The 24,177-nt window shown below is 36.9% G+C and overlaps 1 protein-coding gene across 2 annotated transcripts in view; it reads right to left on the minus strand.

Moving 5' to 3' along the window:
- Positions 1 to 24,177, minus strand: part of CWC27 (CWC27 spliceosome associated cyclophilin) — a 123,726-nt gene that overhangs the window by 20,182 nt on the left and 79,367 nt on the right. The window contains exons 11-13 of one of the 2 annotated variants that reach the window (XM_061475703.1): positions 20,371 to 20,462; positions 4,773 to 4,882; positions 1,763 to 1,866 (exon numbers count right to left, since the gene is read on the minus strand). In XM_061475703.1, coding sequence (XP_061331687.1) covers positions 1,763 to 1,866; positions 4,773 to 4,882; positions 20,371 to 20,462 — 306 coding nt within the window. Of the gene's footprint in view, positions 1 to 1,762; positions 1,867 to 4,772; positions 4,883 to 19,226; positions 19,304 to 20,370; positions 20,463 to 24,177 lie in introns of those variants that run through there. The other variant, XM_061475704.1, reaches the window with a different exon arrangement.

Genomic DNA, 24,177 nt, shown 5'->3' on the forward strand with positions numbered 1-24,177 from the left:
TCGACACTGTCCCACACGACATCCTTGTCTCTAAATTAGAGAGACATCAATTTGATGGATGGACCACTCGGTGGATAAAGAACTGGCTGGATGGCCGCACACAAAGAGCTGTGGTCAATGACTCGATGTCCAACTGGAGACCAGTAACGAGTGGTGTCCCTCAGGGATCGGTGTTGGGACCGGTCTTGTTCAATATCTTTGTTGCTGACATGGACAGTGGGATTGAGTGCGCCCTCAGCAAGTTTGCCGATGACACCAAGCTCTGTGGTTCGGTTTATACCCTGGAGGGAAGGAATGCCATCCAGAGGGACCCTGACACACTTCTGAGGTGGGCTGATGCCAACCTCATGAAATTTAACCATGACAAGTGCAAGGTCCTACACCTGGGTCGGAGCAATCCCAGGCACAGCTACAGGTTGGGCAGGGAAGAGATTCAGAGCAGCCCTGCAGAGAAGGACTTGGGGGTGTTGGTTGATGAGAAAACAGATGTGAGCTGGCTTCAGTGTGCACTCGCACCCGCCTTATATCCAATCTAAACTTCCCCTGCTTAAGTTTTAAACCGTTACCCCTTGTCCTAGAACTACATTCCCTAATGAAGAGTCCCTCTCCAGCATCCCTAGAAGGCCCCCTTCAGATGCTGGAAGGCTGCTATGAGGTCTCCACGCAGCCTTCTCTTCTCCAGGCTGAACAGCCCCAACTTTCTCAGCCTGTCTTCATACGGGAGGTGCTCCAGTCCCCTGATCATCCTCATGGACCTTCTCTGGACTTGTTCCAACAGTTCCATGTCCTTTTTATGTTGAGGACACCAGAACTGCACACAATACTCCAGGGAAGAGCAGAGCAGAGGGGCAGGATCACCTCCTTCGACCTGCTGGTCACACTCCTTTTGATGCAGCCCAGGAAACAGTTGGCTTTCTGGGCTGCAAGTGCACACTGCAGCCGGCTCATGTTCATTTTCTCATTGACCAGCTCCCCCAAGTCCTTCTCCGCAGGGCTGCTCTGAATCTCTTCCCTGCCCAACCTGTAGCTGTGCCTGGGATTGCTCCGACCCAGGTGTAGGACCTTGCACTTGTCATGGTTAAATTTCATGAGGTTGGCATCAGCCCACCCCACAAGTGTGTCAAGGTCCCTCTGGATGGCATTCCTTCCCTCCAGGGTATCAACCAAACCACACAGCTTGGTGTCATCGGCAAACTTGCTGAGGGCGCACTCAATCCCACTGTCCATGCTGGTCATTTTATGCAGAAATTTTTATTATCACCTAATAGCTTGTAGTCTAGGACTTCAGGATCAAACTTCAAATCATAATGACTTTTATCTCCTTTCCCTACCTAAGGCATGCTCTTTGATGGAAGACGAACATGAGACAACACAGTACAAGCTACTTCCTCAACTGGTAAGTGTTGAGGCCATAACTTCTCCAGTGCTTAATCAATTCTAGTGCTACCCCATTTCCTTGGGGTCACCTGACATTTCAGATGAGTTTATCAGTTTGTCCTCATCTCATTCATTAGTCTTTAAAATACTTACCACCTCCAACACAGAGTTTTCGTAGGACTTAAAACAAAGCAAAATGTCTTCTACGCTCCCACCTTGTTTTCCACAGGGCTAAATCACTACCTTTTAGCGGATTTCTGCTGTAGCAGCCATCTTCACATTTGGTGTTTCTGCTACTCCTTAAATTTACACTTAAGAGCAAGCCTATATTGCTCCAACAGGATTTCCAGCAGTAAATACAGAAATTTAAATCAAAAGAACTCACCATCCTTCATCATTATCTGCTTCAGGTTCAGAAACCTCATTTTCAGGAGTTTCTTCAATTGCCTGGGTTAACTTTGATTTAAATCGGTCCAATAGCGCCAGTGTCTGAAATTAAATACATGGCTTTAGTGAAGTCATATGCATTTGACACCAACAACAGGTATATACAATATCTTTATTATTATTTTGAGAAGTAGTACAATGAGATGAAGGAGACATCTTTCATATGAATTTGAAAGAAATGCTGTAGAGAGGCAAGTGAGAGAGCAAGGGGGTGGGCTGGGGTGAGAATGCATTGAAGCAGCAAGATTAAGTAGGGAAGGCACTCTGCAGGTGTGCAAGAGCACTCCACTGGTGTGAGGGAGCACTTGTCTGGCTGCCTAGTGAAATAAAAATGTGTATCAAAGGAACAAAATCTTATGGCTACTTATAGAATAAAATAGCTGATTAAACAATTAAACAACAGTGACTGCTGACAATGAATTTTATTGTTTGCACCTGCCATTTTCTTCCTGTAAAACAATTAATTACATAAATTACAGTTTATTCAAGCTTTGAATTTAGAGCTTTGAAGACCTGGTTTGATTGATATTTATATACTTTATGTTGCTGATCTTTTAAGTCATGTACTGACACTGAAAATAATTCAAAGCTTTTGACTCAAGTACAATGAACCACCTTAATTAATTAATTCTATAGACACCGGTTCTTATGCAGCATACATTAAGCATTTTATTCTCCAGCTGATATCATCAGATGTTTCAGCTACAACGAAGTCACCAAATCTCAGGTGACACCTGAAGATTGTACCACAGGCATTGTTTCTGATCACCTGGAATAAGATTTGTTTATACAAGAACTGTATGCCTGAACCTTGTGAATGGAGAGGGGGCTCTTAAAAAAAAAATAAATAAAAAAATGAGCAGACCACAAGAACGACTTGCACAGCCCACAGCTTATTTCTTGCTGATACTTGAGACATTCATGGAAAGGAAAGCATGAGGGAATAAGTGCTTGACTGAATTTATGTGGCAGGCTACATTTGATCTGGAGGTGATAGGTTGGCAACCTATGTTGTAAAACACCTCTGTATGGCTGTTTAGTTTTGTTTGGTCAAGTTTTTCAAATTTAAAAGAATAAAAACTAAACAAGAATAGAAAACAGAAATAGGAAATACCAGAAGTGTTCACTGGAATCAAATTTCCTTCTGGGAGCAATCTTAACTTTAGGAGTTTCCTGGCTTTTGAATTCTTTCAAAACCGTATTTTAATACTGCCAAAGGGAGGTTTTTGAGTTGTTGGGGTGTTTTGGTTTGTTTTTTGTTTTTTTTTTTTTTTTATTTTGTTTGCATTTATTCATTTATTTTCTGTTTAACTTTTAAGATGGAAAATTTCAAATATAGTTGGGCCTGCAAATCATTCAAATTCTATAGCCTTCCATAGTATTGTAAACCCTGTACTTGCAACGTCTGAGAGACCAAATCTCTGCCTACGCCATCAGAAGAAAACAAACTAACCATTTTTACATGAAGCTGTGACCGACCAAAGGCACATTCCATGTGTATAATTATCTCTGGTGCCAGCATTCTTGTGAGTAGACCTGGTGATAGAAATAATTTTCAAATGCCTTAGCAGGCATTTTTGCAGTGAGTGATTAGATGCCTTACTGTGGATCAAATAACTTTGTAAAATTGACCCTTGTAGAATGATAAGCTTAGGACTTCCAATATCTAGTATTGTAAGGAGACACATACCTTTCCCCCTCTTCTTTAACTCTTGTACAGAGGATGCAAAATGGTATTGTGCTGTAGGACCAAGTAGGAGGGATGCAAGGCTAGAAGAGGCTCTCCACAAGTGAAATGGATTACAAAGAAGTGATTAATTATTGCTGAACAGTTCCCAGCAGGGTTACATAAATGAAAATTAAGATCTACTAAAATATACATCCCTGTCATCTGGTTTTCCTGTGATGTCCAGGACAGGACTGATATAAATTCATTAGAAGTGGTTTCATCCATGCTGCCAACAGAGGTTTAGTATTCTTTGATTTAAAGCTAATGGGCTTTTGAATGTACAAAGTTTCCATAAACTTAGTTTAGAGCTAAATCCACTTGCCACATGTATAAAGGTTTGCCAACCATTCTTTTGAAGTTATTAAGCCTCGAGTTTCCAACCTCTTCTAGCTTTTAGAGCTGAATATGAACATCTTCATAGCTGAATTGACATGCACTTGTAAACCACTGTGTTTGATGTACTGCACAGATTTTAAACGAATGGTACTTTCCATTTCACAGGCAGTTTCATATATTTAACAATTCCAAACTTTCCTATTTTAGAAAAAAACAAATATTTATGTCAAACGTAATGTTGGTCATTCTTGCAGACTGAAGTCTACATACATTGTAACTCCTTTTGAAAAATAACTTTCATTATATTTAAAAAAGGTTTTATTTTTACAGTACAGTTAAAAACTTTTTTTCTGCTCATTTCACAACACCAAAAGGTATGGATGGACTTAATATCTTTAAACATATTTTAAAATGCTAAAAAACCCATCTTGGACAGATGCCAAATATGCAAACCTCTGTCCCAGCTTTATGGCATGCTGCAGAGCCAAGGAAAGCACTGTACATAAATGCAAAACTCTCGTACATGTAATCAAGGATACCTCTGTGTGGGTAGCATTTCCTTTTGCAAGACTTTAGTGACTAAACTGATAGCACTTTCAAATGCACATTGAAACTTCACTTACCTGTCTACCTGGGTAATCAAAATAGGGGATCAAAGATTACATATTTATTTTTATAAATAATAAGATTATTCAAAAGGAAAATGAAACATAATGGTAGGGGGGTTGGAAGTAGATGATCTTAAGGTCCTTTCCAACCCTAACTGTTCTATGATTCTACGATCCTGTAAGGGACTTTAAAACTCTATTTATACACAGATGAAGAGAGAAACTTTTCCAGAACTTTTTCTGGATTTTTTCCCCCCAGGTTTTCCAATTGTTACCTGATCTTCACGAGAAACTCCTTTCTTTGGCTGCTGCTTCCGCTTGTCTTCATATTTTTTCTTCTCCTGAAGGTACTCTTCAACAACACTGTTTGGAGCAGGTTCCTCTTCTGAATAAGGAAACGCATTTGGTTAAACAAACTAAATTTGGTTTTATGGTTTAGTATCATTTTGGAGATAATCTGTGACTTCTGAAATAGCAGGCAGAACACTTGCATAAAATGTTTCTGTTGTACTGCTTTCTCAGCAAGTAGAATGATTTGCTGCTTGCTGAAATGAAAAATGCAACACTGTACTGGGCAGACAACAAGTCCAAAAATTTTTGTTTCAATTTTGTTTTACTATGGAGCCAGATAAAGCAGTGTAACAGCAATAAAAATTCTGATGTTAAGATGAGAAATGAAAACTGTTGAAATTCCTTTAACAAGTTCATCTTAATTTCTGAAGATCTTTTTCTGGAGCAGCTGAACTGTTACATGTATTAATATTATGTGACTTTTTGTTACAGCAGAGACAAATACAGATGACTATTGCCTACAGACAAATTCAGAGTCTTCCTGTTTTGTAGGCTGAAGCAGCCACAAATTAAATCCTTGATCTTGCAATAAAGAAAAAACCCATAGCATTTTTACTTTAAACAAAATTAGCCATGTCAATCAAGAAAAGAACTCTATAGCAATATAGTAATACCTGGACTAGTCAACAGCTACACTCCTTCATTTTTTTTAACAGCTGCTTCTCTGCAGAATATCCACTGCCATGACAAATTAAGAATTTAACAGGGCAAAAACTTTATCTCAGATCTGATCAACACCATACGGTCACATTTTCTTCCCCTTGAATAGCATTAAGACATTTCACAAACTGATTTAGTACACTTGAAATTTATTTATTTACACATATTTATGAGATTGTTATTCCTGATAAGGAACAGAAGAATAAAACCTCCAGATGTCCACTGCAAATGATGAACAGAAAATATTTATGGAGGAAATTGTTTCAACAAATTTCAGGATATATGGCCTGATGAACTGTAAACCTAAATCAAACTCTGTATAATGGGGGTTTTTTAGATGACTGCTGACAGATATACAGAGAAAACTGGTTTCAAACAAAATTTCTTTCTCACCTGAAGTTTTTATAAGAGTTATAAACACAGAACTTATAATAAAGAGAAATACATCTGTAATGGTATATCTACATATAAAATATTTTTATATATTTCCACAAATGAAATATATTATTTCTTTTTTATCCCAATTTATATGTTGCATGTATGTACTTAAAGAATATCAGGGAAAACAGCCATACACAATACCATTCAGAGTTGTTTATTTTCCCTGTTTCCTGGCTGACATGTTGGATATAATCAAGAACAGAGGATTACAGCAAGATAAAGAAAGAAAAAAGCCATCTTCCAGAATGACCAAAAAAGATACATGCATATACACATTTAGGGATGATTAAACAGCCGAATGAATGAAATCTGCCATAAAATATCATGCAGCATAACATCAGATAAACTGAAGAGAGTAACAGAGCACAGCATAAAACGACAATCATAAGGGCTCAGCTCCACTTCCCCCCCAATTATCTCTCTCTCTCTTCTCCTAATAAGAAACTCCATTCTTAATTCAAGACCAACACCTTGGGAAGACAAACCACTACTTTTTGCATAAATGTATCAAATCAGACTTGTTGACTGTGTGGAAACAACATACTGCCTTGTTTTACTAATATTTAGCTTCTAGATAAATAACTTGAACTACAAAACCACCTATTTTCTTATAGAAAACAAACTTTCAGGTGACATTTATTTAAAGGCTCCTTTGAATTGAATCCCATTTACCCAGTAATTCACCATGCATGACGTACAAAAGAACTGAGAAGAGTGTTCCTGTAAACTTATGAAAATGCAAGTCTCAAGCTGGCCATAAATGTTTAAACCTTGGATCCAACCTTTGATATACATATGTTGAATTTAAAGAAGATGTGATCGTTAGTCATAGATGTCTTTTGACTAAGGTTTCAGTTTAATCTAGTGCAGCATAAATAGAATTCTCATACAAATAGGTTAAATTCCCCTGCAGTTGTGTGTTTGTCTATTTTATCATACTCATATGGTTGTCACTTACTGTTAACACAAATAATTTAGATTTCAGTTTGAGCCTTCTCTTGAGATTATTGTTTTCTTGGGTCTTCGCCTGTCAGAGTTTTTCTAATGCCCAACTTCATTCTCTCTGCCTCCCAGGAAAGCCTTTTCGTAAGTCAGACCAAAGGTAATCAGATACACCTGAATTAACTTCAGAGTAAGTCAAACAAACCAGTTATACACTTGTACGTATCGTGTTTCTGCAGCTTTCATTAAGATAACCTAAAGACATGCTGGTTCCTCCATGAGGCCTTACAGTCTATTACTCCATATTAAAAGCAAGTAATACAACAGGAAGGATTTTCATGAGCCCCTAAGTCAATGGAGTTCTAGCACACTTTAAAATTTCTGAAAACTCCAATCATTTCAAACCCACAGTGTCTTTTTAAAATAAACATTGTCTTGCTAAGTAGCAATTCTTTGATAAAATTATTTCATGTCTGCATGAATAAACTCGAGCAATTAGCAAGCAAAAGAAAACATCTGGAAGAGAGATCTGTTGGTGGGAAGAACACATTAGAAATGTAAAAATCCTTTTAAAATGTAAAAATAGACTGCCAGCTGCTACTTTGTATCTCATAGCCATCATCCCAGAACACCTCCAAATCTTTTGCAGCAGAGTTGGAAAAAAAGAGGATCCAAAGCACTCTACGATGGACCTGACCTTCACATCAAGTTTGACAAACATAGGTCCAGCTTGATGATCCAGCAAAACTGCAAGGATCATTACATCAGTATTAAGATATTTAAGCTCCTAACTCCTTAATGTAAGAGGATTTATTCAGACAAAATTGAATTAAACATGACAACGGATGCACAGCAGTGAATTTAAGTATGGCAGGGTGCAGAAGATGCTAGTTGACGTAAGAGGAGTCTTGCAAGAGGCTTCTCATCCATCACAAAGTGTAAATAGCATCAGGCAAAGAAAGATTTCTTTTTCTCCCAGTTTGAACAAGTTGTACACATTCTGTTGGTAAGGAAGATGAGGGGAAAAAAAAAAAAGGAAAAATATAACCTTTCTTATTGAAAATAAACTTCATTCTACTTACGGAAGTTGTAAGTACATTGCTACTTACCTCAACTAGCTTGAACTACTGCCAAGAGATCCTGCATCTTACTGTGACAAAACCACTAGAATTTAAGTAATTTATTTTTTTTCAGATAGATTCTTCCATCTTAAAATACTCCTTTAAAGAGCAACATATACCAACCTGATGTTGTAATCTAACCTAAAACTGTGGTTTTGGGACGCAGCTTCCAATGGTAGCCTGAAACTAAGGAAGACATTTCCTAAGTCTTTAAACCAGAAAGGAAGATTGATTTAGAAAACCCAGTATACTGAAGGGTTTATTTTGCTCACACTTAAATTAGGAACAGTTCAAATTATATCAATTTTTAACTGCAAAATTGCAGCATAACAAACACATGAGAACTTGATCCAAGGGTGCTGAACTGAACTGAATGGCAGTCTGGATGGTTTTGGATCAACCTCTAAATAGGAAGTGGAGCAGGAGAGAAAGCTTAACAATTTTAAGCTTAATTCCTAAAACACCAGGTAAATTTAATAGCATAATAAACACTCAACAAAAATTGCATCAGACATACCTTATTTCAGAAACTGCAACTGAACTTTATTTTACACTTTCTTAAAACCAAGCAGTATGAGTTTTAGGCCTGCAGGTTAGAAGAGTACGATCACTGCTTATGCATGCATTCATATTGGCTTTAAAGGCTGTGCTTTATTTCTAGCACTGCAGATGGGGTAATTTTTGCTTAGCATGCACACCAGTTATGGTACAGATAATGTACAATTCGAGACAAAGGTACTTCTGACAGTATGCATACAAGTTTCCACAGTATGAAATTTGTTATTTTATCATTTTGGTTTTTGTATCAGTCTTGACAAAACTTGCAATAATGACTGTCATTGTAATAAAGGACAGAATCCATATAAAATCTAGAGGTTTTGTTTCTTCTTTTTAAGAAAGAGATAATGAAGCTGCCCATAAAACATTTGCTGGAAAAAGAAGCAGTTTGCTGAAATTATTAACAGAAACAGCGCTAACCTTCAGAATGGTAGAAATAATATTTATTGTGACAGAGGAAAACACACAGTTCAATTTCACTATAAAAAAGAAAGACCATACAGTGCTGACAAGGGTCAGTGAAACAATTTTGGTGTATGTTTTTTCTTTGATAATGCACAGCTAGCATGAAGATTTTTACACAAATAGACTTAAGTATCTCACCTTGCAAAACATTCCTGATATACTGAATTTCACAAAGTAATCCCATAAACTGCTAAAATGCACTTTGCATATATCATCATGAGTTCATGCAGAACTGAGATAACAAGGAGACTGTACAAAGAAATCTGTAGGAAACAGCACCCCAGTTTATTTAGCATGGTTTCCATGGTTTGAAACATGGTGGACTCATTAACTTTTGTCAGTACCTCAAGAATATTCTTTAGCAACTCACATGACAGGTGATAAAAGACCTTCTGGATAGAAATTTCAAGAAATACATGATATAGCTAAACTAAATACCGTGGGGAAAACAAAAAAACTCAAAAACACTGGGCTACTCCTTGTTTGAAATGAAAGAAGTTATGAGTAAATGTTTTTGTGCATTAAAATAAAACATCTAAGCCACATTCCTGTATTTGTGCAGTACATTCCACTTTCAGCTATTCATCAAGATTCAGTTTATATTGCATTCTTCTGGAATTATAGAGATACGCAGTACTGGTTTAAAAAATCTTAATAAGATTGAGATCTTGAAAAGAAAAACTATTTTTGATCCAAAACAAATAAAATTCTTACAAAATACAAAACAAATTCTAATATTACTTAATATTTCATGAATTAAAATGGAATTCCTATCAGAAGTGACAGATGGAGAACATAAAGCCACTTTCTATAATCAAGATCTAAGACAGATAAAACACTTCTTCCAGAATCCAGGAAAATAAAAACAACCCAGGATATTTTAATATCCAGGAAGCACTAAATACTATGTCTATGAAAATAAAAATATTATTTTACAGTAAAATAATATAAAAATGAACATACTAGAAAATACAAGATGATGTTATGCTTGTAAGAATTTATAGACTCATAGAATGGTTTGGGTTGGAAAGGACCTAAAGATCATCTAGTTCGAGCCCCCTGCCATGGCCAGGGACACCTCACACTAGACCATGTCAGCCAAGGCTCTGTCCAACCCAGCCTTGAACACCGCCAGGGATGGTCCATTCACGACATTGCTGGGCAACCCATTCCAGTGCCTCACCACACTAACAGTAAAGAAACTCTCCTTATATCTAACCTGAACTTCCCGTTTCAGTTTGAACCTGTTACCCCTTGTCCTAGCACTACATTCCCTAATGAAGAGTCCCTCCCCAGCATCCCTAGAAGGCCCCCTTCAGATGCTGGAAGGCTGCTATGAGGTCTCCAGGCTGAACAGCCCCAACTTCCTCAGCCTGTCTTCATACAGGAGGTGCTCCCTTCCCCTGATCATCCTCGTGACCCTCCTCTGGACTTGTTCCAACAGCTCCACGTCCTTTTTATGTTGAGGACACCAGAACTGCACACAATACTCCAAAGTGAGGTCTCATAAGAGCAGAGTAGACGGGCAGGATCACCTCCTTCGACCTGCTGGTCACGCTCTTTTTAATGCAGCCCAGGATACGGTTGGCTTTCTGGGCTGTGAGCACACACTGAAGCCGGCTCATGTTCAGTTTCTCATTGACCAACACCCCCAAGTCCTTCTCCACAGGGCTGCTCTGAATCTCTTCTCTGCCCAACCTGTAGCTGTGCCTGGGATTGCTCCAACCCAGGTGTAGGACCTTGCACTTGGCATGGTTAAACTTCATAAGGTTGGCATCAGCCCACCTCACAAGCCAGTTCTCCCGTTTCCTTCTGGAGAGGGCCCACATTATCCCTAGACATCCTTTTGGTGGCAACATACCTATAGAAGTCGTTCTTGTTACCCTTGACATCCCTGGTCAGACTCAGCCTTAGCTTTCCTGACCTGGTCCCTAGCTTTCCAGACAATGTCCCTTTATTGCTCCCAGGCTGCCTGTCCTCACTTCCACCTTTTATAAGCTTTTTTTTTCCTTCTAAGTTTTCTTAGCAGCTCCTTATCCATCCGTGGAGGCTTTCTGGCCTTCCTGCTGTATTTCCTTCTAGCTGGGACACAACACTCCTGAGCTTGTAGCAGGTGATCCTTGAATATCAACCAACAGTCTTGGGCCCCCCTGCCCTCTAGGGCTATATCCCATGGAACCTTCCTAAGCAGGTTCCTGAAGAGGCCAAAGTCTGCTCTCTTGAAGTCCAGGGCAGTGAGCTTGCTGCACGCTCTTCTCACTGTCCTGAGGATCTCAAACTTGACCATCTCATGATCACTACACCAAGGCTGCCCTGGAGCATCACATTTCCAACCAGCCCTTCCCTGTTGGTGAGCACGAGGTCAAGCATGGCACCTCTCCTTGTCGGCTCCTCTATTACTTGTAGAAGGAAACTGTCTTCCACACAACTGGGGAACCTCCTGCATTGCGGTGTGCTGGGCCATACCGTCCCTCCAACAGATATCAGGGTGGTTGAAGTCCCCCATGAGAACAAGGTCCTGCAAACGTGACGCTATTCCTAGCTGTCTATAGAGCGCTTCGTCCACAGAATCCGCCTGATTGGGTGGCCTGTAGCAGACCCCCATAGTAATCCCCCTACCGCAGTTCTCCCTCTGACCCTCATTCACAAGCTCTCTGTTGACTGATCACTTGTCCCCAGCCAGAGCTCCATACACTCCAGCCTGTCACTGACATAAATAGCTACTAGTCTTCCTGGTCTGTCATTCCTAAAGAGCCTATGACCTTCCATTCCAACACTCCAGTCATAGGAGCCATCCCATCATGTTTCCAGGATGCCAATGATACCATATCCCCGTAGACATCCACATATCTCTAGCTCCTTTTATGACACACTCTCCAGTATACTTGTGTTTAGGACTAATTCTGCCTGTGGGGTTTTTTTGCACCTTTGACTACTATTCAGTTACTGTCATTATAGCCCTGGCCAGCTTAACTTCCTGAAGAGCCACTGTTTGCTTACAAGTCAGGTGAGAGTCAGGAAATATTTAGTAACTATGCATAACTGAAATAGATTTGCTTACAGAATGAGCTTCCAGGGTTGGACTGATTACTGGATTTTCAGTTTGCTACAATGGAAAAAGCAACCATTGTAGAACAAACTTTCTAGTTCATTTAGCCAACTCAAATAGTACGATCTTAGAAGTAATTCCTAGAGCTTCAAAACATTTATTTGAAAGAGCAGAGCCCACCAGTTTGTAAAACAGTGTAGATTTTAATATGCAAAAGTTTTTAATGAACCTTTTCTGAACTTTGACAGTGTTTAGGCACATAGTCCCACTCTAAGCCATGTTTTTTTTTTCTTCTAATGTCATCTGATTTTGAGCACATACTTAGGATTAATACTAAAATCAAAGCTGGCTTACTTATAGCGTGGGTTTTGTCTTTTCTTTTGCAGATACAGAGACAAGAGGAAAAAGCATTCACTTTAGCAGAGAAGGTTCTGAATAGGGATGCTGGGTATTACTCAATGAGATTAAATGAGGAAAAAAGTGTAAATAGGGCAAGAAAACACAGAGGTTTGTACAAGCGACACATTCAAAATGCATACTTTGGTACAATGCAGCTATATGGTATATACTGCAAAATCTTTGTGCTGAATGTATTTATGCTGCATAATTCCCAAACCACAAAAATGTGGATTTCATTGTTTTCATGATGTTCTCAAGGGCGCAAACTCTGTTTCGGACTTCAAGAAAGCATTTGTCCATGTAAGACAGGACTTACAGATATAAGTGCCACTGACATTATGAAAATTTAATAATAAAACAGAATTAAAAGATAATCTTAAATTGGCATCCTTGCTAGATTTTGAGAGTTAAACACTTCAATCATTTGATTACCATACCACAACTAAAAGCAAAGCAGAAAATTTTCATGCCTCAGTACAGTTCTTGCACTTGGATGTTGGTTTCTACAGTAGTTGTTATGTTTCTCTGCTCAGACAGTAATTTGTAGCTTTTCTGTTTTTTCATGTGTAACAATTAAATTTCATTATCCCCACATTATCAGATAGCTTACAAACTGTTTTAACAAGAAAAATTAAATTACTACTTCTTAAATACTACTACTATTCAAAACCACCAAATGGTTATTAAACAACTGGGCAGATGGTATTTGTCTAAAGCAAATTTCATTGAAGCATATTCACAGGTTTACACTACAGAACTTTGAAAAGTGTATCTTTTTCACATATTTTATTAAGTACTTCAAAATGCTGAAGTAATTCAGCGCTCAAATTATAGTGTTTGATGTAATTTCTGGCATCACCTCAGAAAATGTCACATAAAAGAAAAACATCTTATTTAAAGTAAGGTCTTGACAGCAGTCTGGCATAGTCAACAATCTTATTCACAAATTGGAAGGATGGTTATAATCAAACATGTACAGGGGGAATTAGCTTTTTTCCCTCTGTCCTGTTGCAACAATGTGAACACTTAAATTTTCACCCCTCAATCTTCCTTAATTACTCTAAACTCTGAATACAGGGAGAAAAAAAAAAATGTATGCATAGTATGTGGCATGAAACAGTTGAAATAGTGATGCTAAATGTGATACCAAAACTAATAAAGATCTGCAAATGAATGTAAAATAGATGTGTCATGCTGCCACATGTTCATTAATGACCTCTGAAATCCTGATCCTGCAAAAAAGTCCAGTATGACCTAAGCAGCCTTATTCTCACAGTTCTGTGGTCTTCAGTGAATTTCTCCTGCTATGGTCACAAGTTTTGGCTGAGATGCAGTTTTTATTAATCAAGCACAGAATCATATTAATGCAGTTACACAGCCTCTGAACTAGCATTTTTCCCTAATGTAGCCAGCTCAGGGTGTAGGCAGACACTGTGCAAGCGTCTCCACCATCTGCACAGACATACCTGATACAGCATGACACATCTCACTCTCCATCCCACATTCCCCAAGAGGACAGGCAGAGAATAATGGAAAAAATCTCTTTCTACATGCACATTAATTTCCTGATAGCACTCCATTTTAAATATATGCAATTTCTTATATGTAAACTGATGGGGAATAGGTAAACTGGTATACATTTAGCAGACTGTCTTGCATGCTGACAGCTCTACTGCGCTGGTGAAAATCCAGGCCAATAAACAAAAAATTCTGAAGTGAGATACAATAAATGCTTTAACTTTGGGGCAAAATCACTTGCTCAGGTAAACCACTGTTTTTTACTGCTGCTAGATTTCATTATATTCAAACTAAAGTGTTTCTAAAGTCTCTTCTGTTGTTCTTCACATGTAAATGTCTGTTTCACAAAGAAGGTATTCTTCATTCCTTTCACTTACTGTCTTTAAATACTTAAGATTCCACCCTTCCATCCCACTCCCTACCTAAACTAGGCATATCTTCAAGTATCTCCTAATAAATAAGTTCATGCAGCCTTCCGCTAGTTTTGGGGGATGGAGGTTGTCCATTTGTATCCAATTGTTCAGCATCTTTTTTTGTGATACAGTTAATGCCTTTGCAGCAATGACCACAGAATTACACCCACATAATAAAATAAATTCATGTTCAGTTTGTTTTGTAGTATAAACCTGAAATATCTTTTCCCAATTTCTTTATAAGTTTGTGCATTAGAATATTTTTCCTTAATACAAAAAAAAATTAACATTCCAACATGAAAATTTATTTTCATTTACATTTTCCATACCTTTTCTTCCAACCTCCTAACTAGTACTTCCTGTACTATAATCTGGTATTTAGTGACATTTACTTTTGCTACTTGATTACGAATAAATGGTTTTCTAACAATGTTTTTCCAATAGTCATAAGATCCAGTGTAAATACACAGTCCTTTTTCAATTTTGATAACACAGCAACCATGAATTACAATATAGTGAGGTAACATTACACGATCAAAGTGAAGTTTAAGATACAGTACCATGCTAATTTTATAAATACTTACTTATAATTCTTAAGTGTTTTGAGACTTTTGCTCAATAAAATTATGCTGCTTTAAGTACGTCTCCAATATTGCCACAAAACAGCAGTATTATTAGGTTAGCAGTCAGAAGCTACTTTTATAATATACAGTCTCTATTTTAATCTGTATCTTCTTCAAAGCTGATGATTCAGAACTGAAATGTTACAACAGTCTTTAGAGAAAAATAAGAGTATCTGGCTTAGAGCAAAAAAGGCAAACTTCAGAAAGCTGCTTTTGGCTCCATACAAACTATGATGAAAATAAAAGCTTTGTCATACGTGCAAACAAACAGTTTAAAAATTTAGGCAGTTATCTCTGCATCACTTTTGTATTTCTGCATCACCTCTAGTTATATGGCTGAAATTCATTAAAGAAAGGAAAACTTTGGTTACTTCAACAGTACCTAACAACATCACGAAACAGGAACAAAACTATTACACCGAGGCCCTGATATGCTCACTATATATTTTGGAGGCTATTCTATTTCAGACTACCAGTTGGAGCTAATCAGATATGCCCCTGGAATGCATCCTTCCAGCATGGCTTCATCCAAAGTGCACATCTGGTCTGCAGTAAGAAACTAATGTAGATGTAATCTTTTCCTTAAAATTCCTATTAAAATTTCAACTTTCCTTGAAGTCTGCAAGTACTTTCATCCCTTACCAGATGTACCTAACATGCACCTGTACTTATTCTTTCCAACAGATGAGATATTCTGTATAATTTAAATGACAACAAATTGATAGACTTGTGAAGGACATCTGCAGAATGATTTCTAAAATGCAGCAGGTAAAATCCAGAAATGAAAATTGACCATTTTAAACTTCATATTAACAAACTTAAAAATCATAGTAATTAATGAGAGAGACAGCATTATGGGAAGAGGTATTTAGCAAATGCAAGTTGATGCTGCCAGCATTTTTATACTTTTTGACATCAGCTGAAGTCGAGACAAAGGCAGCCAACAGCAAAACATTTGATAATTTCATCACTTAATTAATTTTGTATTACAATATAATTTAAGCATGCTGTCTAATCATCAAAGGTTAATGTCTGAGAACATTAGGTGGATTCAGGTGTATCAAACTAAGTTTCTATTGACTTTTAAATAATAAAACCTAAGATTCTCAAAAATGTGTTTCTAGAATCTTAGTTTTTCCTGTATGTCACAAATGTGAACCAAGCATCTCAAGGCACAGATTATGCTAATGTTTTTTGATTCTGAAGAGGCAGAAAGCTTCCTTACTGAACAAATTTTGACAGTAAGTTTATTTATTAAATATATCTACTTCCTTACTAAATGATCTATTTATGAAAGTAAATGGGACTTCAAATGACATATAAAACGTAACCTGTAAAATGCTGCAAAAGACACTTACGTACATTTTAAAATCTTTCCATTATTTAAAAGTTCAGTTCCTTCCTCTTAGTCTGAATTTTGGCAATACTGCCAAGAGAGCTGTTGTCCTGATAAATAAGCAAAGACAATCTGACTCCTGAACTTTTAAGGACAGATTAAAAAAATTTCCTTAAGCTTGAATCTCTGCCTTGTGCTCTTTTGATTGCTGCTGGCTCTAAAAAAAGTATCCAAAGTGAGAGCTGGAAAAGTATTTAGAGGTAGAAAAAACACTAAAGCATGGATGAAGAAAACTAAAAAAGTTTTGATTATTTACCTAGCTATTAACATATGGATTTTATTAGACACCAGAGAAATCCCTTAGAAGCAGGAATGGGAGATTATAAATCTTACTTATTTATAAATAAAACCTCTTCCCCAAAACTGCTTGTGGATATCCTACAAAGCCATCCCTTTTGGCTAAACTAGCCATTCACAGAAGAGAATATGATCACAACTAAATATTTTGTTTACATATTTTCCCTCAATGATAACATTTTTAAATTGGTTATATTGGTATTGTCAATATACATGGTATTTATGGCAACTTTACAGCTATTTTATGCTACCGGTCTCAATAAGCATCCACAGCTAGACAGAGGACCATTTATGTATTGTTCAACTAAATGTCTAATAGAAAGATGATGTGGTAATGCTCAGTGAATTCAGATATTTCACAATCGTGTTTTGATATCTTTTAAACATCTAGTGTTGTGAAATTATATCTTAGCTAAACCTGCTCTTATATTTAATCCAGAATCATTTATAATCCAAACTATATGCCAGTTACACAGTGTATTTCCCATCTGCCTATCAATCACCACCTTTAAGCACTACGTATTCAATCTAGATAAATGTAGGAATAGTTTCCTCTCCCTCAAGACTGTATCAATTCTGTTTGGTGAGTTCTTATATTTATTCTTTGGGTGTGGATTTTGTAAAAGTTGATTTGCTACCACCAGAGGATTTTTTTTACTTCCTTTGATCATATGGTGAATTTCATTTCTTTGTGCAAGACTTCTGCAAAAACAAAAATATCATCAGGACGTTGCCTTTCTCTTTTCAGGGTATAAACAAAATAGCTCACTAGATAAACAGAATAAGTTATTTTAAGAGAAAGCAAAAAGTAAAGAGAGTACTGCCTTAATGAATTATTTTGGCAGACCTACAACCAGTCCTTTTATTTTAACTGCTTTATTTAAAGATGCCAAAAGCAATGGTAAATACAATGCTTTTGGTAATGCCTCCACCTAACTACTATCACCATTAACATGGTGCCAGTTTTTCCTTCCATCAAAACATCCTGCCAGGTCACATCTTACTTTTCTTTTGATTAAGCTGTGCTTCACAGAACCTTGAAAAACAGAACATCTAAGCCCCTCCCTCCCAAAAGCAGGATAAGCCTTTTCTATATTAGTCCTAAGAAATATTTGCCTGATTTGCTATTGAAAATTTCCACTTTGTAAGTCAACTATTCCAATACATACCTTTAGGAAGCTTTCATTAACATTTAACCTAAATCTCTTTAGCTACAATTGAAGCCTATTATTGTCTGTCCCCTCCACAGAGATTATATAGAGCAATTTACTCCTATGGTAGCCTTTAACATTCTTGATGATCGTTAGTATGTCCCCATTTACAAAGTAATCTCTTCTCTAAACTAAACAGCCTCAATTCTTACAATCTTCAAATATTATGCTTTCCAGATCATCAGTCACCTTTGTTACTCTCCTCTGTGCTCCCTTAAGATGCCTTGCATCCTTTTTTTCAAGTGCAATCACAAAAACTGGACAAAGGATTGAGGCTGAAGACCTGCTCAGGCTGAATAGAAAATGAGTGTGTCTTGCATATAAAGGTCCATTTTATATGTTTTACAGGACACTTTAGTTTTTTTCAACAGCATGGCACTGTTGACCTGCTCTCATCATTCTATGTACCATGTTTCCTAGAATTAAGTTGCTAAATGCTACCTAACATCTTGTGTTTGTGCAACTCGTAATTTGTGAGAAACATACAAATCACTTATAATAACCTTTTTTCTCCCAAGATCTCCCAAGGTAAATGTATTTCGTTTACCTGAACCTGGCTTTTAACTTCCATGAAACAGTAAAATCTACCAATCCTTCCAAAAAAAAATGGAAACACTTTTGTTACTGCATCAAATCAGTAAAAGCACCAACATGGATTAGAGGAAGGGAAACAAAACACAAATGTAAGTTTGCATTTTTCTTTATTTTTAACTTTCATCTTCCCTTTCCCTGTCCCATATATTTTTTTTCAGTCTCCAAATTTAATAAAGGTAATCTGTTGTCTTCTCCAGATCTAAGAAACACAGATTCCCCAGTAATCTTTCTTTCTACTCTGATTACAAATAATACTCTTAACGCATTTTGTTAGCGTTTTGTTAATGTTTCTAGGACTGCTTTAGCCAACTCCCTACTATGCTTCAATGAATGCCATCAAGTTCAGATTTTAAGGCATGTAACTTAGCTAGGCAGTCTCTAGTTACTTGTTCTGTACCTGAATGCTTCCGTCTATGCCCTGATTGTATGTAACTGCATGATCAAAGTTAACCGCTACACTAATACAGAGTGAAAACAAGCATTTAAGCTTATTTCCTGTTTGTCTAGCCAAAGACATGCAAAGACTCTTCTTGCTCATTCATCTCCTGTTACTGTATTTTCATTAATCATTTTGCTCTTCACCATTTGCATCTCATTTAATGTCTTTTTAATTTTGTCTTGATTTTAGAATGTGTTTATTTTTAGAATTTTGAGTTAGGCACTCCAACACCTTGTTGAGTAGGTTCTTTCCTGCTATATATCTTTCTCAACACGTACTGGAACAGACCCCTTCCTGACCCCTTCTGACAGCAATCATAAAAAGGAAACCTGCGAATATCAAGATTATTTTCACCATTAGCTGTTATCTACAGAATTTCAACAGGTTTATTTCCTACCTGTTATTTATTTCGAAGGAAGTTAAAAAAGCAACAAACCTAGTATATAAGCTTCCTTTCCTTGAAAAAAAGGTATCCTTCAAAACTGTACCATAGTACTGACTATAAGTATTGCCCAAGTATTACTTTAATCTGTCACTGTAAAGGTGGATATATTCAAATTACTCAGCAGAAAGTCCTCTGGCTTAACTGGCACCAGAATAGGAAAAATATTTAAGTAATAGTATTACAAGTGCCATATGTGGCACTATTTGATAGAATTTATCGCACCTGCATGTATGGACTACTCTACCTTTACTACACTTTTGCTTGCAGTTCTTTTTTTATATGGCCAGTGACAGCATTCATTATCTCACCAATGAGTGCTTATATTCATTCACTGATTGAGCATGATTCCTAGAAATTTTTCAGAGCCACTACTTTGTAAAATTTGGTGCCTGATTTCATATACAAGTTCAAGATACTCTGTTTTTAATTTTTATTAAGTTAAACTGTTATTCAAGAAAAAAAAATATAAAATTTGTCTGACAAAGAAGCGCCTTCCTGAATCTGAATTCCACTTGTGTAAAAAGATGCATAAAGTTTGAAGTCAGTAGCTCTGAGCTCAAAGTTAACCATCTGCATTTAAGTACATTTCCAAGTCAGAATTTAATAACATTCTGAAGTCAGAACAGGTATGTCCCCAACAAAGAATTTAATCATATGCTATGATACTTGAAATGCAGAAGCTTGCCCAACTACACAGCCGTAACTACAGAACATTTGGAAGGACAAATACTATCTCCTTTGAAAGAGCGAATGATACTTCTGCAATTTATATACTGACATCCTCACATTACTATAATTCTTAAGGAAAATTAATTTTCTTGGGAAAAAAAAGGTACATTTCAACAATACAGTGTCCATAATTAACCACATGGAAACCAAAACTACTAAAAATCTTTAAAATTGGACTGTTAACTGGAGAGCTACATAACGCTTTCTAAACCATATTCTTACCTTCCTTTTCTTTGGGTTTTAAAGCTTCTTTTTTCTGCTTGGCTTCCAGCAGTTCACGTTTCAGCTGTCGCGCTTCTTTCCGTAACTCCTCACTGCAAAGAGAAAAATATTTACAAGAATTTAATCTTCTGGGAGTGTAAAGCCACTCAAGAGAAACAGAATCAAAGTTAATGGGCAGTAAATCTCTGATATAAACAAAGCAAAAGTACTGACTCACTGATGCTAGGAACATGGCTAAAAAATCAATCTAAACCTACAAAAGTTCATATTTTCATTTGAGAGACAACAAAAGAACACAACAGACGACTTATTTTAAAACCCTATTAGAAATATGTCAAGGATGTGAAAGAACCCCCATTGTATTTTTAATTTAACATTGTAATATTTAACCATGAGAACCACACAAAGAAAACTTGAAACAGAGGCAATGCCAAATAAATATTACATGTGTTATAAAATTCCATTTACTGAAGTAAGCCACCCTGGATTTCTTAGACAGACAGGCAAGGCAGTTGTTAAGTTTCAAAGACATAATATGTATATAAGCATAGACTATTGCATATGATGATTAATTTAATTTTACAAATTAAAAAATAAATAAATAAAAATCAGGTGATAACATAGAAAGAAGACATCAACTTTTGCAAGTCATAGTGCCAATATCAAATGAAATGTCTCTCTTCACAGATTTGCAGTTTGGAAGGGATTCCTGAAGATCAGCCAGCCCAGCTTCCCTGCTCAAAGCAGGGCCAAAAAGAGACAATGCCAATAGCATTGTCCAGTCAGGAATATCCAAAGATGGAGACTCCACAACCTCTCCAGCCAACTACTGCTTGACCTCCCTCATGCAAAAAAAAGCTTTTTCCTACGTTTAAATGGAATTTCTTGAATTTCACCTTCTTATCCCTATGTCTGTGAAATGGTTACCAGTGAAATGGCTACCAGTGGAAAAGAACTGATAAATGCTGCAAATTTTTTCTGGCAATGGAGTCTGTATTTTGTGCCTAAAAAAAAATAAATGTTCTGATTGATTTAGTATTCATCAAAGGCAATGAGTAGCAGAAATTATTACAATTCAGGAACGTGGCATGCAAGCATCTCCCTGCAGCTGGTCTTATGTACCTCAGTTCCCATTTGTAATACCATTCCTCACAATGTGACAGCTGTTTTTTAAGCAAAAACTTGGAATTGTGGGGTGTTGACTTCTTTTGAACTTCATTTTCATTTGTATGTATGCACAAATACTGAGCTTGTGAAAAGCACTTGAAAAATTAGACTGCCACTGTAAAGGTATTCAAACAATTGGCTACAGTAGTAGGTCTTAATTCTCAACAGCATGGCAGGAGCTACACTAAGCCACATTAATGGCTTTTATATCAGACTACAGTTCTACTTTTCTATACTGAGAAGAAAATCATAGAAGTATAAAGAGATATTTTTCATTCAAGTAACTCTGTTGTTTTTAGATAAATGGGGGATAGTATGGTAAGCAAGCTGCATTATAACACTGATCGAGCATACTGCAACATCTTCTCATAGAATCTGTACAGCAGGAACAACATTCAGTGTCAATAAATGTCGTACGCTTAAAATATTTAGAGAGCCAGAATATAGTGGCAGAAACATTGTTCTGAGTAACAGACCTTAACACATCAGAAGTTTTTGTGACAGAAGGACACACGTTCTCTCACTTATGCTACTGCGGAATGACATACGAACAATGGAAAGAGATTTGAAGGCCCTAAATCCTAGAAAGCCTTATTCTAAAATGTTTTTTCAAGCTCCCTCTATGATCGGTGCTAGGTCAATAAAGGACTTTGATACTTGGCTCCTTATGGACTCCACGCTTTCTACACTTTTCATTCATAGGCTCACTTTACCAAGTTAGGTTGATAAGACAGGTACTCCAAAAAGCCTGTATGCTAAAGAGCAAACCACAAGGACTGGTAGGAAAGCCAGGCTATAATGGAACAGAACTGGAAATAACTGACTTTCTGTAAACAGGAAAATGTCTAATTGATGAGGCAGAGGAGAATCAAAATAGTGGACTGTACCTACTCCCTCTGTTTTTGAAGAAAGGTCTTTGCATCCAGTAAACTTGCAGTCAGATTTCATATAACACGGCTGCTGGTTTGTAGCCCATTACACAACTGCCTCCTGTCCCTGGTAAGTTTATGTTGCTACAGAGGCATAGCTCTGTCTGCTCCATGCTTGTCTCACTGCTCTCTCAGTACTGCTGCTATGCTGCAAGGTACTCTCTTGCTTCCCTCCTTCTTCCTCTTCTCGACACTTCCTGCACCATGGAAGCTGTCCTCCCTCCCTTAACACAGAGAAGTATTTCTAGAGCAGGTCTAATCTCTTCCCCTGCCTATTTACCACCATTATAAAGGGCCAAAATGCACAAGTGAAAAAAAACAAGTAACATGCAACTACTTTCTCAGTCCCTGAAATGGCATTGCCAAGTTGCATACAAAACCAAAATGTTATTTCCTTCCTAAATTTCTTATTTTGAAAACAGAAACGTAGCTTTTTCTTTAAAATGCTAATCTTCTATCTCCAAAGTTTGTGAAGAATGTTTCTGTGAAATTGCTTAAGTACCAACCTGGATTTCACCTTGAAGAAAAGTCTAGACAACAAAAAACAGGCAACAGGGACCAAATTTCCTACTATCATTAATTTATTTTTATAGCTTTTAAAAATAAATCACATTTTGTAGTAAATAAAAGCAATAACATTCCAAGTACTGTCTAGCCCTAGTTTATATGTGAACAACAGCTTTTAACTTTTTATCTGAAGTAGCTTAGCCTTATTATTTTTCTATTGTTACCACCATCTCTTAACAACACAACCCTCAGTATATTTTGCTGCTGAACTTGGAACGTCCTGGAATATAAAAGCTGTTAAACAATTTTACCAATAGGCTTATATGATTCTAGCGCCAAGCACAATGGTCATAACTGTCTCAACCATATTCAGGATCAAGCACAGAAATAACTCTGTGTATATGTGTGTGTATATGCATGCATTCATACAGTAAATTATATATTGAATCTTTCTGAAGATAAGAATTGTAGGTCAGACTCTTTTTCTCTAAGTAACGTTGCCAAAACTCCCTAGGCCACTTAGTTGTAAGAAGCACTGAGAGAAAACAAAAAAAACCCTGCCTATGGAAGCATAAAACTAGAATGAAACAGCAATATCAAAAGAATTACTCATTTTTTCTACTTATTTCAGAGTTGACTGAAATCAGATTATTCGTTCTTCATAAAACAAACAAAAAAAAATCCAGCCAAGCTGTTTCAAAATAAACTGTGTAACTCCAGAATTTTCAGATTAGTTTCTCAGAACAAAATTGTTTTATCTAGAAATTTTCAAGTGAAATCCAGTCTAGGAATCCCTCTGAATTTTTGGTTCAACTGTAGCTTGGTCTGATAGGTCTGTGCATCGATCTGACAGGACAGACAGGAACACCATAATCTAGGAGCTAAGAGAACTTGGGTAACTTCAGGATGAAACCTAGTACACCCTAAAGACACCATGCATGGTAAAGGCATCAGCTTTCCTTGTAAACTACTTTTATATTTTATTAATGCATGATCAACAAACACCTCTACACTGTTACCTTGTAACCACTCAGGCTTCTCTTTAGCAGACAAGTAATTTATACTTAAGAGATCCTTTTAAAGAAAAGAATGTTCTCCTAGCTTTAATCACTTCTGTCTACTTCAGAACTCCCCACAATATCTCCACAATCCTTTTGGATGTGGACTTCAGAATCGGACATGGGTCTCTGAGTGGAACTGATGA

This window comes from Pezoporus flaviventris, unplaced genomic scaffold (genome assembly GCF_033815535.1).
Source record: "Pezoporus flaviventris isolate CSIRO_AGI_PZ_B2104156 unplaced genomic scaffold, CSIRO_AGI_Pfla_v1 ptg000089l, whole genome shotgun sequence".
NCBI lineage: Eukaryota > Metazoa > Chordata > Aves > Psittaciformes > Psittacidae > Pezoporus > Pezoporus flaviventris.